General features: G+C 40.1%; 1 protein-coding gene across 1 annotated transcript in view; it reads right to left on the bottom strand.

Annotated features, from left to right (window-relative positions):
- Positions 1-2,486: 2,486 nt before the first annotated feature.
- Positions 2,487-16,916, bottom strand: part of dusp8b (dual specificity phosphatase 8b) — a 247,418-nt gene continuing 232,988 nt past the window's right edge. Inside the window, exons 2-6 of the mRNA XM_056240405.1 lie at positions 12,012-12,207; positions 6,007-6,173; positions 5,044-5,203; positions 4,333-4,456; positions 2,487-3,635 (exon numbers count right to left, since the gene is read on the bottom strand). Coding sequence (XP_056096380.1) covers positions 2,582-3,635; positions 4,333-4,456; positions 5,044-5,203; positions 6,007-6,173; positions 12,012-12,078 — 1,572 coding nt within the window. The 5' untranslated portion in view covers positions 12,079-12,207 and the 3' untranslated portion in view covers positions 2,487-2,581. The remainder of the gene's footprint in view (positions 3,636-4,332; positions 4,457-5,043; positions 5,204-6,006; positions 6,174-12,011; positions 12,208-16,916) is intronic.

The raw sequence follows: 16,916 nt of genomic DNA, 5'->3' as shown, positions 1-16,916 counted from the left end.
ATCGGTTCTTCACACGCTCTCTCTCACACACAGGCCTTCAAACACACGTCATCTTACGCTCCGGGTTCCCAGATTAAAGGTGAAAACTCTTGTTGTTTTTTTATTAACATAATTTTACACATAAAACAAATGATTGTACATGGAGCAGGACGATGTTGAGATGGGTCATCCCTCTCTAGGACAGGCTTTTCCTCATGGAATAAATGAATCATGACTGTGTCTCTACATCAATTGCACCGGTAATCCACACTGAACCCACACCAGACGTCATTAAAGTGCAAGATGTCTTTTGTCTTTTGCTGAGGATCTTTCACATGTGAAAAAAAAAAAAAAATCACAGATTTCGATTTAAAGTCCCTCTGTGTCAGTTTTATGGATGACTAAAAGATGTTCCATGAATGATGTATAAAACACTTTTTTGTGCTAATATTTTAAGGAACATTAATAAAGACCGGATAACTGTGAATGAACGTTCTACTAATGTTACTGGAAGAAGGTTTGTTTATAACTTTGAGAGAACCTTTCCAGAACGTTCCCTGTTAGCTGTGTTACTCAATATGTGTTTTCCGGATGAAGCCAGAGGAAGATACTCTAATCGGGTGAGTTATATTTCTCATACACACATCATTATGTCCTTCTCCTAATTACACTCGAACAAGGAATCTGGCATGCAAAAGACAATTAGGGCTCATAGATTTTAAACCACTAAATCAGTCAAGTACAGTTGTAAATTTAAGCGCCTTTGGTGTGTGTGTGTGTGTGTGTGTGTGTTTTGCTTCAGTAAGGTGCAAATCATTATCAAGTGAATGGTTACCTTCATTAGTGCCGAGTTGTCTGAAATGCATTTGCTGTAACTGATGTGAAAGTCTTTTTCATCGATTGCACATTCACACACACACACACACACACACACACACTTACATGGTTTCCTACAGAAACACGACCAAAAATAGATCCTGACCATATAGAAAACAGAACACAAATCTTACAGTGTCAAGCGGCTTAATGGAAAGTCTATAACAAAGCATCACAAATCTGTCTCCTCCAAACAACACCTTCCACAACAGACTCTAACACTTAGTAATGAACATCACTTATACACAATTAGATTTAGATGTTGATCGCAACTTTAATATTTGGAAATTAACCTCAGCGCTGTAATCCGTTGTAGGTTATTGTTGTCTCATTCTATTATCATATCCAGCATTAGTGTAATGAAAGGGTAATGACTGATTTCAAATATTTTGTTTGCATCATATTTACATGCATGTGGAAAGAGGTGATTGTGTTATGCTTTTTTTGGGTCTATCTATCTATCTATCTATCTATCTATCTATCTATCTATCTATCTATCTATCTATCTATCTATCTATCTATCTATCTATCTATCTATCTATCTATCTATCTATCCATCATCTATATCTATCTATCTATCTATCTATCTATCTATCTATCTATCTATCTATCTATCTATCTATCTATCTATCTATCATCTATATCTATCTATCCATCTAGTGTGTGTGTGTGAGAGAGAGAGATTGTGTGTGTGTGTGTGTGTGTGTGTCTATTTGTGTGAGCTTTTGGGACAAATTTAAATCAGAGAAAATGTTGATAGTACAAACAAATAAACATGTGAGTGTGTGTGTGTGTGTGTGTGTTGTAGTTCTTCAAGTTAGCAATTATACATTTGCGTTTTTGTGATGTACAATATTTGCATCAGAGACTCAGACAAAGACCGAAACGTTTTCAAATAATATATTATTGCTCATTGCCAGAATGAAACAAATACAATAAATTAAAGCAACATTGCATGGAACTTTAAATAGACCATTAAAATGAAATATATTCTTTTACATATATATGCAAATTGTCTAGATTTACAGTTTAGTACAGAGTGCTGCCGGAAGCAGCTTGTCAGTCTGTAGGTAGCCAGCCGTTCTGAGCATGCTCAGTGCACAGTAGTAGATCTGAGAGAATCCCAGTTTAACATACACTTCATATTTTCACTCTATTACATCGTGGATAAAATACATAATACTGAATAGTGACATTATTGAATGCATCTGCCCCTCTTTACTCAATTTATAGCTAAATAGAACTTCGGGCAATGACAAAAAATAAATGTCGCACAGCAATTACATCTTCTCAAAGTTGGGCATACAAACAGTTCCCCCAGAAGGTAAGAAGTCACCGTTAAGTGCGGCTGCCCTGATTTGCATCAAAACCAGCATAAACACACACACACACACACACTCATTTCATTCTTTCAGGTTTAGTGTCTTTGTATGGTCATGCTAGAAGTATATCCTCCTTCATTTTGAGTGTACTTTAGGATGACATGCCAGAAAAGGTCTTTGGTTTGAGTGCATATCATGTAGTCTATAAGCTCCTTTAAAAAAAACAAAACACTGGTATTCTTTGCTTTTTGCAAAACCAATGTGTATCCTCTCATACCTAAAACATTTCCTCAACTCCCCTCGCCTGAAAAAGGCGGCAGACATCAGTCCCTTTCAGATGCAAAGCTCGTTTGAACTCATAAATAATCTGGAGTTATTGCCTTCGTGTTAGATCGTCATCTTTGTCATGATACCTCGATGATCTCCACGCTCCCGGAGAAACTGGACTGCTTTCCCAGCTTCCCAAATTCCTCGCTGCTTTGTGTTGTGTTAATACCCTCTTCAAACTCCATCTGGCAGCTGCGCCGCTTGTACTTCGTGTCCACTTGCGATACACCGCAAACTACCGCTTTCCCTTCCTCGAGCCAGCTGTTCTGAAAGTCCTGTGCTTCGTCCCTTCGGCGTACGCTTGGCTTTGAGGTGCCAGATTGGGCACTGCAACTGTAAGCCGTGAAAGCAGGACCAGTGCCAAAGTGCATTGGGTTCCCAGTAGATGGTGCCAAATTAGTGCCTAAGAACCAAGGGCAGTCACCCGTGGGTGTGATCGGGGTGCTGGCTTGATTCGAGCCTCTATGCGTGGTCCAGTTAGCAGATGAACCCAGCGGCAAGCTGAGGAAAGTAGGCGCCTTCAAGTTGGTCTCGCGAATGGGATCCTGCGATCTTGGCCCGCAGTTTGCCTTCTTCAGATTGAGGGAAAGAGTGGTGGTGGATAACCTCTCAAAGCCACCATTTTCCCACCTCTCTCTTTGCTGGATCGTTCTTGTCTTGTTAGTACACTGTGAGTCTGTAGGGTTTACCTTCGACGGGTGTTGACATACTCCGTTGCTCGTCTTCAGGCTGTCGAGTCTGCAGAGTTTGGGGATGTTTTCAGAGTCTGACGGAGAAGATTGCTGGTTTTGTCTCTCTGAGTAGACAGACTTGATGTCAAGGGAGAAGGAGCACTTGAGCCGTTTGTTTTGAAGGATTCGTTCGGTGGACAGGTGAAGGGAGCTTAGGTCTTTCCGCAGTGAGGTTGGCGACGGAGGCTTTATGGTGATCTCTGTCGTTTGAGGATTCCTCTGGTCACAGTGATCGCTCTCCATCTGGCGGACGTCTGCCAACTCTTCAGTGGGTTTCACTGATAACCTTATGGGGTCGCAAGGCAGACTCTTCTTCGTCTGCAAGCCTCTCTCGAACTCCAGAAGTTGACCCAAGAAGTTGAAATTTGGAGATATTGATGGCCGACGGTCCTTCACAAACCTACAGGAATGTCAGATGTGAAAAATTCAATTTAATGCCCGAATACAACTGGTTTCCTAAGTCCTGTTAAGAAACATTGGTAACACTTTACAGTAAGGTCCATTAGTTAACTACCTTAGTTAACATGAACTAAGAATGAACAATACTTCTACAGCATTTATTCATCTTAGTTCATGTTAATTTCAACATTTACTAACACATTATTAAAATCAAAGTTTGTATTTGTTAACATTAGTTAATGCACTGTGAAATAACAATAGAGTATTAAACTAATACAGTAACAAATGTATTGCTCATTGTTAGTTCATGTTAGTTAATACATTAACTAATGAACCGTATTGTAAAGTGTTACCGAAACATTAATTACATTTCTAAATGTCTTGATCTAGCTAGTAGACCAACATAGACTGGTAATCAGCATGGTTGACTAATGAAGGCTTGCTAAATAAGCTAGTTAAGAATACCAGCATCTCCTAATGGGAACCTGGATCCAAAACACAACATTTGACGCAAACAATATGTTGGTCCCCGTCATGGGATGCTGGTGTTTTACCAGGCTTACTAAACCAGCATTTTTTAGTTGCTGAACAATAAGACTATGCTGTTCCACCAGCTTGACCAGGAACAACCTTAGGCCTCTAAGCTGGTCGTTTCGGCAGTCCATAGAGTATCTGAACATCCAACGAGCTTTGGTTACCTGTAGGCATCATCTGAAGACAGGCCCATAGTTTTCATGATGTAGGCAATGGCAATGGTTGCAGAGCGGGATATGCCAGCCAAGCAATGGACGATGACTCTGCAGTTTGACACCTTGGCTTTGTCTGTGGATAGAGAGAAACAGCAAACTGGTCAAAAGCAGTTCCACTGTTAAACTGCACACAAAGCATGAGGCAATCTCATTCGCCCACCTCAAATGCTGACATCACTCATACCTCCCTCAAATGCTGATGCACAGATGGCTTGTGTTAGCCAAACCTCAAACCTGAGAGGATCTAACTTCTAACTTGCCTTCTAGAATACTCCATTGTCCATTCAGCAAACTTAAACTCGACTGGCCACTAGAGGCCGGCTCCAAAAGAGAGTCAATCCCATAGACCCCCATGTTAAAATGCCCAACTTTACAGCAGATAAAAACATGTTTACAGCCTAGTGCAAAAAGGGGTTTTGGTCTATATAGCTAATTTTGCCCTTCATGACGACTGTGAGGGGGGTGATTTCTTTTATAACTCATCCGTTTAAATTATATTAAGCCTTAAAGTTCTGCATAATCAAGGACAAGGCCACTTGAGTGACAGTCTGTTGGCGTCATGTCGCCTCTTTGCCCATTTATCCGTTTATCGCTTCAGAAACACTACGGATGACGTCACGGACATTACGTCCATATTTCTTTACAGTCTATGGTTCTTACCAATGAACTCGTTGGTTTTGTCCAACCAAGGAAGCAGCTTCTCACAGTAGCTGTCGTTGACGGGAATGCGCATGAAGTGGTTGTCGCTGATGAAGTCAGGTTTGGGACAGGTGTTGCTGGCATTCAAAACATATGTGATACCATTCTGAGTCATCAGTTCCTGTAAAAAGATGGAGGTTTTGCATAAGTCAATGCTGACAGAATAATTCCAACAAATTCCACAGACAGTTTCCGTGAGCAGATTCCAGCTGTATCGGAGTCTGTTTGTCATGCATGCTGAAGCTTTTGTAAATGAGAGATATGTAGACAGATAATACGTCAAGAAAAAAATGTTTTGGTGGTGGGTTTCGTGTCAACTTGACAGGGCTAACATTTAAGTCAACCCAACATCAATGAAAGTATTTTCTGGAATGGGTTCACTTGCCTGTTATCTGAGCAAGTGATGAGATGCGATACACTTCAATCATTCGAAGGTATGCGCAAACACCCTCCAGGTAAAAGAAAACTATTCCTGGTTATCTGATGATGCCTCATGAATTTGTTATGTCTTCGCACACAAACTGAAAGCAATTCCTGACTGCAAAATTGACATCTTTCTCTCTTCTGACCATCTTAATCAATCTCTCCATAGTTGTTTGCTCTTTTGTAAAGTCATAAAAACACATTTTTCCTTTTGCTATTGGGGCAAATGGGAAGGCAAAATGTGTATTTGTTGTGTTTTCTGTTGACCACTATAGAATTAAACCCAACTATGTAGTCTAAAAATAATGCAGGGTGGTTTTAATACAAATTTGGGTCAAATATGGACGAACCCAACCCAATTAAAAACAAAATTAATTTAAAAATGTAACCCAGTGGCTGGGTTTGTCCATATTTGACCCAAATTTGGGTTAAAACAACCCAACATGTTTTAGAGTGAGTGACTTCCCCTTCTGAAAACCCCTTTTTTTTAGGTCTACCAACCTTATTGAGGACGTCTCTCTGAGAGCCCAGGTACAGGTGTGGCAGGATTCGGGTCGGACCGATGTTGGCCACAGGTAAACAGGGCTGGGACAGGCTGAGAGGTACAATAGTGGCTGGTTTACTCTCACACAGGTCAGGGAAACAAGACGAGAAAGCTGCAAAGCCACCTGAAAGGGTACAGAGAAGAAGAGAACTGTTTTAAGACGAATAATATAATCTTATTTGATTCAGCAAACACATTTAGGGCGAACCAGCCATAATATGTATTACTCCCCTCGTGTGCATGTACATTGAGTCTCATTCACAAGTGGATTATTCGTATTTATACGCACAGGAGAACTTCTCACGGAAAAATTATGCCCGGAAAAATGTGTGTGGATTTTTCTAAATTAATGGATTTGGAATATTCTAAAGAGGTTGCCCAAACCATGTCCTAATAAGGGCTTTCCACACAATAATGAAATATACAGGTGAAACTCGAAACATTTGAAAATCGTGCAAAAGTTCATTTATTTCAGTAATTCAGCTTAAAAGGTGAAACTAATATATTCTATAGACTCATTACATGCAAAGTGAGATATTTCAAGCCTTTATTTGTTATAATTGTGATGGCTTGCAGCTTATGAAAACCCCAAATTCAAAATTAGAATATTGTGAAAAGGTTTTCATATTTGTAAGCCATAATCATCAAATTTATAACAAATAAAGGCTTGAAATATCTCACTTTGCATGTAATCAGTCTATATAATATATTAGTTTCGCATTCTGAGTTGAATTACTGGAATAAATGAACTTTTGCACGATATTAAAATTTTTCGAGTTTCACCATTTAAGATGAAATATGTATAAAAATGTGATTTTTGCATACATGTGATTTTAGTTGCTCCTACAAATTTTGAATAAAATTCAGAACGAAAGTTATTAATGATTCATGATTTGTTTGTGAAAATGTTATAGTGAATCAGACCCATTGTTCTCAGACACACACACACACACACACACACACACACACACACACACACACACACACACACACACACACACACACACACACACACACACACACACACACACACACACACACACACACACAGTTTGCTGTAAACTCAATCACCTACAGTAAGAATGGAATAATAGTACAATGAAGGGGGTTTCCAAACATCCTAACCGACTGATTTACACATGAACCCCAAACACAAACTCCACAGGGGCCGACAAGCCTTTCCGGCGCAGCAGAAATATCCTGTCATTTCAATTCCTCTTAAGCCACACAAGCATATCCAGAACACTTGGCGTACAGTAGATGACCCTCCACCAGGATGAAGAATACCGTGGTATATTTTTACACTCCCTGAACCAATGTTTACTTTTTCACTCAAGCAAACCATTTTGTAACCAACAAATATGGGTCTCCACTGCTGCTGGGATGCGAGAGCGGAGAAATCCCTCTTTGAAAAGGAAATGAGAAAAGCAATGGAGTGGTGAAAGCCGAGACGTGCCACTTTACAAGGCAGATCGTGTGTCAGTGTCTGATTCTCTGCTTCCTGAATGATCTCATCTTCCTCACAGTGGGAACGAGGCAGGCCACAGAAACACTGACACCCAACCAGAACTCAGAGGAAGCACACACACACACACACACACACACACACACACACACTTTTATTGTGAAAAATTCCAGTTTCTAAGCCTTAGAGAATGCTTTATGGATCCCTGAAAGTGATATTACTTGTTACAATTAACAAACAAATATAACCTAGAAAATAATTCTGGTTGTACTTTATTTTACAGTATTTGTACTTACTTACAGTTTACTTACCATAGAAAATACTGGGTTATGTAAGGTAACTGCATGGGTTAGGTTTAGATAGGTTAGTACCTATTACCCAGTTATTATAATTAATTACTGTAATCACTTTAAAAAATGTTAGGTTGTTTTAACACAATTTTGGGTCAAATATGGACAAACCCACCCGTTGGGTTAAATTTTTAAATTGCATTTTTTAACCAACGTTTGGGTTTGTCCATATTTGACCCAAAATTGTATTAAAACAACCCAGCATTTTTTTTTAGAGGATATGTAACAGGGCTGTAAAATAAAGTGCTACCATAATTAGTTTGTATTTAGAACATATTCAAATTTTAAATTCTAATTTTGAATCGCCCTTCTAAATATATCATAATAAATCATTCCAAAGCAACTTGACAGACGGGTTCACTCTATAACAAACACGTACGTAACACACATGCACGCCGATGAAATGACCTCAATATTTCTCTAATGAAGCCTCTTTTATTTGCTTTAGCCACAGATGACCTCAAATTCACAATGTGACTGTGTAATTCTTCAAATGAACATAAACATCACTCTGGGTGAGTGTTTGAGTTAGTCTGAGACACACACACACACACACACACATATGCAAATCAAGAGAATGAGTTTTAGTCTCTAAGTATATGTGTGTGAAGGTTGACACAAAGGCATATCTCGCATGTATGTATTCATCCATCAGTCCAGTCATTTACCGTCCATTCACACACTCACTAACCCAGTTCACTCTCTCATTCACAAAAGATAAAGAGTTCTGGACTTTTCAGCATGACATCATTCAGCAAAGCCATTAGATCTGTTGTGTGAGTCAAACCAAACAGACCCGTTTAAAAAACCCTTTCACATGAGTCACGAATGACATCATGACCCGGCTTGTCACGGAAAAAAAGTGCCAGAGTTACTCGAATTACAACGGCGTAACCTCAAGCCATTGACTCCATGATAAGAGTTTAACAAGCTACCAGGAAGTGTTTTTTTTTTAAATACTCACTCGGGTGAAGGTGAAGATTGTATAAAAGAGCAAGCTGAATATTCAAATCAGCAAAGGGCTTTGTTCAAAAGAGCGCCTGTTCCTTTAAGGCCCAGATCAAGGCCTGCCTGTTTCCAGCTATTAAAAGCAACCGCCAAGCAGGATGACATCATTCTCAACACGCGGGTGGCCAACAGGCCGTCTCTTCATACACACACACACACACACTCGCCATAGACGTAATGGTTTTTATACTGTCCAAACTGTATATTTTGTCCTCTTACAGTACTAACCCCTAACCACCTACCCATCACACACACACACACACACACACACACACACACACACACACACACACACACACACACACACACACACACAACCCCTAAACCTACCAATCACACAACTTTCTGCATTTTTACATTTTCAAAAAAACTCATTCTGTATGATTTATAAGCTTGTTTCCTCAATTTAGGTCCACAGTGACACGAGTCCCCATGAGTGTGTGTGCATTCAGGTTTAAGTCCCCACTGGGATCGAAAAACATGTACACACACACACACACACACACACACACACACACACACACACACACACACACGCGCGCGCGCGCCATAGACGTAATGGTTTTTATACTATCCAAACTGTATATTCTGTCCCCTTACAGTACTAACCCCTAAACCTACCCATCACACACACACACACACACACACACACACACAGCTTTGTTTTTGTGATATATGAGGACATTCCATAGGCGTAATGACTTTTATACTGGACAAACTGTATATTCTATCCCCCTACACTGCCCCTATCCCTAAACCTACCCATCACAGGAGACATGCTGCATTTTTACATTTAAAAAAAAACATTGTTTTTTATGTTTTTTAAGCTATTTGAAATATGAGGACTCATGCAATGTCCTCATATATCACGTGTAAGTTGTAATACCAGTGTAATATGCATGTCATTATACACATTTGTGTCCTCATATATCACAAAAACAAACACACACACACACACACACACACACACACACACACACACACACACAAACACACACACCCAACCCTTAAACCTACCTATCACACACACACACACACACACACACACACACACACACACACACACACACACACAACCCCTAAACCTACCAATCACACAACTTTCTGCATTTTTACATTTTCAAAAAAACTCATTCTGTATGATTTATAAGCTTGTTTCCTCAATTTAGGTCCTCAGTGACACGAGTCCCCATGAGTGTGTGTGCATTCAGGTTTAAGTCCCCACTGGGATCGAAAAACATGTAGTACACACACACACACACACACTCACTCCAGAAGTTGTGTCTGGCTGAACATGCTCTGACACGAGGTCGAACATCCAGGACTGATTATCTTTATCACATCACAGCCCAGCGGTTTCAGGCTCGCGGCTCACGCACAGAACACACATGTGAGAGGACACACACACACACACACACACACACTGAATCAGTGCAGACCTGGCTGGCTAACATTCCCAAAGCATGATGTCAGCGAGTCCCGAGGCTGTCGGACAGACGGGAGGAGCGAACCCATCATGACATGCGGCTCGCTGCGATCAAAACCACTAGTGTTAACAAATGATACATTTTGTTTTGCATAAATTGCAAAAACCTCAACGAGTGATTTATCAACTTAGTGGTGACTTCCACAAAAATATGTTTTGCTTTTCCTGAACATCTGGTTTGAAGCAACCAAGTGAAGTCACATTAATGTAGCACTTTATATAACGCAGATTGTGTCAAAGTAATACAGGATTGTGAAGGAAATTCAGCGGTAAAACAATGGTGTCGTTATTCAGCTCAAGTCAGTTCAGTGACCACAAATATTAAAGCTTCTGAATTTGGGATTTAGGAAAAAGCAGCACAGATCCCCCCTCTGGAGATCTCAATGATATCAGGCTCCCGAAATATCCTCGCATGGAGTTTCACTGACGGGAAAACTCAAAGCTTGAGTCAAATACGCCAGAGCAAACCTTTGGTTTTGTGCAGATTGCGTTATTTTTGAATCCAAACTTAAAAGGGATTCAAACCAAAGCAAACCAATGTGCATTATCTGCCAGAATATATAAGTGTGTGTGTGAGTGTGTGTGAGGGCTAAACAGAGATCTGTAGTATTTAGGGCCTTGTTTAGCAGGAGCTTACATAAAGCATGCTAAATGTGTTCATGGGGACGTGATACTGCAGCAAGTTCAGGCACACGGAGATTTATGGTATGACACAATGTCATATTTCAAATCTCGCAGTCATCAGGTTTCCATATTTCTGCTGTTGATGTCAGCGCATGATAGATCGAAGGCAATTACAATCTGCTGAAATAGTTTTGCAAATCTTCACCTGCAATGTGTTGGCGAACTCGAAATAAGAAACGTGAGAGAGGGAGTTGCAACACAACACAGTTCATCAAATAACACGTATGCAAGACCCACATTTATTTTTTTAAATACTGACAAATGTTAATATTAATAAAATATCAGTGAGAGACCTAAAAAAGGCAAAGTTTGTCTCCTCTTATATGTAAAAAACAAACAAAAAAAAACTCAAATCATGTGTTATGGTTTTATTTACATATTTGATGTAATATTCTTGACATTTATAATGTATTTATAATTATTTTATTTAAATTGTTAATAGATATAATTATTTTTGTCATATATAATTATTTAATTTTTAAAATAATTAATATTGATAATATTATATTATTTATTTATTCAAATAAGTATTGTTATATTACCTTTTTACTTTATAATTGATATATATATATATATATTCCTTGGGAAAGTAGCTCCTGTTTGCATTCACTTACAGTTTGCTCAATGAATGGCCATTTAAATGAAGTCAAAGATTGAAACTCATGACGGCATGCAACTAAAAATCCACTGACACCCTGAAGCAACTGTCATCGATGTCCAACATAAGGAGGATGAGGTCACTGACATGCAATAACATGAAGCGAACGGGAGACACACTTGCACACACACTGAAAACCACATGATGCATTCTCATCCACTCCCATAACTACACTAACAGAGTGGAAAAGTACAAATTCAAGGCAGATGAATCACAAATAACCAAAAAGCTGCATGCAAAATATCTAAATCCCAAGCACACACACTCTCCAAGCACACAGACTGTCCAAGCACACACACTCTCCAGCTCACCTCTCAGATCTCGCCCTTCTTTAATGCGCCTGACGCGCATCTTCAGCCTCATCTCGCTCTCGTGCATGTCTGTCAGTGGAGGAGGATCAGCACGGCCTCCAGGACACACGCACACCCTGCAGGAGATCTGCACTATCCGCCCGAGCTCAGACGAGCACTGATGTCAGAGGAGCCTTTGTGTTTCAGCGGCCGCGCGCTCTTTCCTCTCGTGCGCCTTCTCACTTCTGACTCTCCGAGCGAGCGCGCGCTCCTGCCTCTCTAATGTTGCGCCTCCTCTCTCTCTCTCTCTCTCTCTCTCTCTCTCTCTCTCTCTCTCTCTCTCTCTCTCTCTCTCTCTCTCTCTCTCTCTCTCTCTCTCTCTCTCTCTCTCTCTCTCTCTCTCTCTCTCTCTCTCTCTCTCTCTCTCTCCTGTGTTCAGTAATAGCTCATGTGTAAGGCATGCAACCACATTCCTGACTCATCAGACAACTATGCGGCCACCGATGGGGCCAGAGCCGCGCAGAGGGAAGTGTGTGTGTGTGCGTGTGTGTGCGTGTGTTTGTGTGTATCAAGTGTGTATGTGTGTGTTCATGTTTATATTACATTGTATGTAATATAAAATAAAATAATGACCCCACAAGTATAGTAAAACCTGAAATCACCTACATTGTGGGACCAGCCGGCGGTCCGAGGAAAACAGCGTATAAATCATACTACAGTAAGTAATGTTTTTTGAAAATGTAAAAATGCAGAAAGTTGTGTGTGATGGGCAGGTTTAGGGATAGGGGCAGTGTGTGTGTGTGTGTGTGTGTGTGTGTGTGATGGGTAGGTTTAGGGATAGGGGCAGTGTAAGGGGACATAATATACAGTTTGTACAGTATAAAAACCATTACGCCTATGGAGAGTCCCCACAAAGATGTGTGCGCCTGTTTGAGTGTGTGTGCTTGTGTGTGTGTGTTTGTGTGTGTGTGTGTGTGTGTGTTTGTGTGTATGTGTGTGTGTGTGTGTGTGTGTGTGTGTGTGTGTGTGTGTGTGTGTGTGTGTGTGTGTGTGTGTGTGTGTGTGTGTTTGTGTGTATGCATGCGTGTGTGTGTGTGTGTGTGTGTGTTTGTGTGTATGCATGTGTGTGTGTGTGTGTGTGTGTTTGTGTGTATCAACTGTGTGTGTGTGTGTGTGTGTTGGTGTTTGTGTGTATGCATGTGTGTGTTTGTGTGAATGTGTGTGTCTGTGTGTACGTTTGTGTGTGTGTGTGTACGTTTGTGTGTGTGTGTGTGTGTGTGTGCGTGTGTGTGTGTGTGTGTGTGTATGTGTGTGTCAATCAATCAACAGAAACTGTAGTTGCTTTCGCCCGATCTCTCTGCTTTCTAGGCTTCATCTTCATCATCATTGTTTATGTAATGGGCACATTATCACTCGCATGATCTGTGTGTCCTGTCACTGGGAAGTCCATGTTGACTCACAGCACTTCACACTCGGTTCAACAAAAGAACAGTTTGTCCTTGAATCAATCAGCGTTAATAACGGCTGACATCATCAATCATTAGCTGTAATCATCCACAGGCTCCTGAAATCATACAGGGATAGATGGAATCCATTATTTGTCCACTTCTCTAAGATGCATGCAGTGATAACACTGTGAATCTGCAGCACAAGGTGCACACAAAACGTCCATTTCCAATTATTAGTAATTAATCGTTCAAACTGACATCATGATTTGATAGATCTAATAGATTATGTCTTCAGATGCATATGCAAAGTGCTAACACCTAAAGATGCAATCACATTGGTGGAATTTATGCGAAGTTCAGCGTCAATCATTGGCTGTTATTCATTCTGAAATCATGATAGATTTAATATAGGCTATTATGCGCCCTTTTCTCTGACAGATGTAAACATACATTGGCCTGGTTTCACAGGGTTTAGATTAAGCTAGGCCTTAGTTCAGTTATTTAAGTAGCTTTTATAAACATTACTGGTGTGAAACAAATCTTGAGACAAAACAATGACACTGACATATTTAAGATATATCAGTGCAAGTTTATTTCAGTTAAAACAGCTCAAACATGCATTTTAGTCTGAGACTAGCTTAAGCCTGGTCTGTGGAACGGGGGCTAAAGTGCTAAACCTTCGTTAAACTGCAGCATGACGGTGCGATCACATTGGTGAAATTCCAGTATCACTGACGAAAATATATAAATTTTTAATCATTAGACATTAATCATTCGTACTGGGATAGAATGAATATGTCAATTTCTCTATGACAGATGCATATGTAAAGTTACTGTATGTGAAGTGCTAAAACATTCGTTAAACTGCAGCAAAACGGTGCGGTTACATTACATTAACGACATTTTAGCGAAGTTTCGCAGACAAAAAACATCTATTGCCAATCAGTGGCCATTAATCATCCATATATGGATACTGATGACAGGACAGATCGAAAACATTATGTTCATTTCTCTATGGTTCTGGTAATTTCTTAAGTAAATATACTTAAAGCGCTAAAACATTTGATCAAACTGTTACGGTAAGGTGACTTTGAGTGAACGACTCGAACCTGTTGGGGAAATCTTTCGCACAAATGTAAAATTCCTGATTGTGTGGATTCCTATAAAAATGACCAGATTTTGCCCCTTAAAAATTTGCCAAACAACAGTAAACTGGATCGCAACTTAAGGCAATTTACAAACAAATTAAAATGACAGTTCATCAAAGAATAAACATAATCTCATAATTTAATAACCCTCAAGTCTGACCACTTTATTTACAATGGGGGTCAATGGGGTCCAAAGTTGTTTGTTTACCAATGTTTTTCTAAATTTCGTATTTTGTGAGTATCTAAATGATGACAGAATAATAGAATAGAATAGAATAGAATAGAATAGTACAGATAAGAGTTGTTAGTTTGTTATTAAAGAAGATGCAGGTTCAGCTTTGCTTTGCTCCGTCCACATCTCTCTATCGGCTGCAATGCAGTGACATTTCTCAAGGTTGCCAGATCAGTGAAACTCGAGACAGCAAATTAGGACCCGACGGGTTCATGTACCAATTTTAATTGAGGGGCTTTTCGCTGACCGACCTGCACGTTTCTGTTCGTCCAAAGTTGTGTGTATGACTGCAGTGCTGTAAATAGTTGTGTGAGTAAGGTAGCTATTTCTGTACGGTGTGGTTCAGTGTCGAGGGAGAATATCTTTAATGCAGGAACAATGACACAAACTGCTGGATGACTGCATATTAACATAGCCCCTATAGACACACACACACACACACACACACACACACACACACACAATACATGCTGCCCAGCAACAGAGGACAATAATATAAAATTGTCACGTGAATAGTTTTTTCTTCCTTCCAAAACTAAATGTAGGACTCATAACGAGCACTAGATGGCAGTAGACCAACATCCCACGCACGCACACACACACACACACACACACACACACACACACACACACACATTCTTCCTAGCAACTGCTGGAGTCCTGGAGAATCTGGATCTGTGTTCGGAATAGGAAACTATCTTACTATATTCCTCACAGTACATGCTCTACACATTTTTATAGTAGAATGTGAAACAGAGTGTATAAGCAGAAATACACACTTCAAACCAAGACATCTGCTATACAGGAGAGAGTTATACAGATGCTGATGCATTTATGAAGCGTGTGAACTGTGTGCTGCCATCTTTGCTTCAAGGGCAGTTTTTGTGAGCTAATCACATGAGTTATTAATAACATCATAATTAACATCCACCTATTAAACATGTATAAATGTAAAATTTATAAAATCTTAAAATTAATATACATTTCCATTCAATATATTATAATGCTGTGATGCCTAAATTCACATTATTTGTATTGTATTTGTATCGAATTGTATTAATTACTAATTAAAGGGGCACTTGGCAACTCTAGCCATTTCTTCTCTGATTGTCACTTTTGTTGTCGCGTGTGTTCTCATCAGCGCCCCCTACAGCTGTGCGGAGTATATCTCACGAGAACGGGCGATGAGAACGGGCTGTTTATTATTATCGGAGCCGGCCAACTTTATCGTGTGGAGTTATGTCTACGGAGTGGGTAATACACCATACACAGTATCAAATATGTCGAATTGCCATAAAGAAGTTCGTGTTTCTCGCTCGTTCTCGCTTCTCATGAGATTTCCTATTTCCAACTTACCGGGACGTTAGTCCCCATGTTGCAAGGATGGTTTTCCGCCTGGGGACGCTCGGCTCGGGGAAAGCCACCATTCTCTCCAGAACAGGTTATTGAACCATTCAAATGATTTCTAAACGGTTTTATTAAGTTGAAATAGTTGCCGAGTGCCCCTTTGAGTTTTATATTTATTGAATATCAGAGTCCTTGTTGAATGCAATGCATTGCATGTGATGCACTCATACGGCACATGACAAATACAGTGAATTGGTTACATAAAATGTAGACGGTGTGTGGTTTCAGTGCAGTAGTCAGAGAATATCCTGAAGAGAGCTGAGATCAAACATGTGCAGATCTATTAGTTCACTGCACTGCAAATATACGCTTTAGCCTAAAGCGGGAGTCTTCAGGTGGGATGATCAGGTTCATTCCTCGGATGCAGGAGATGTGGGAAGAGAAGAGTGGAGGGGGAATAAATCTCTCAGTGAGATAACCTCGGTACATCTCCACATGCCTGTGCCAGACGCCGCCCACCAGCTCTGATGATTTAGTCTTCTAAAATATTACACGGATTTAGAAGAGAACGTCATAATTCCCAATACAGAGCATGCAATTTTCACAAGTCAGGAAATGGTGTGTGTGTGTGTAGCACATCTCTCCCTCCTCATAAGGCCATGGCACTCAGTGGTGTTTTTGCATGATATCAGCACACGGTAATGTCAGTTTCTACACTTCATCTAAATGACCAGCGCAGGTAAACCACCGC

The sequence above is a fragment of the Rhinichthys klamathensis genome, unplaced genomic scaffold (genome assembly GCF_029890125.1).
Source record: "Rhinichthys klamathensis goyatoka isolate OS25496 unplaced genomic scaffold, OSU_Roscu_1.1 h1tg000596l_1, whole genome shotgun sequence".
Lineage (NCBI taxonomy): Eukaryota > Metazoa > Chordata > Actinopteri > Cypriniformes > Leuciscidae > Rhinichthys > Rhinichthys klamathensis.
The sequence above is the reverse complement of the archived record's forward strand: the minus strand, read 5'-3'. Positions and strand labels throughout refer to the sequence as shown.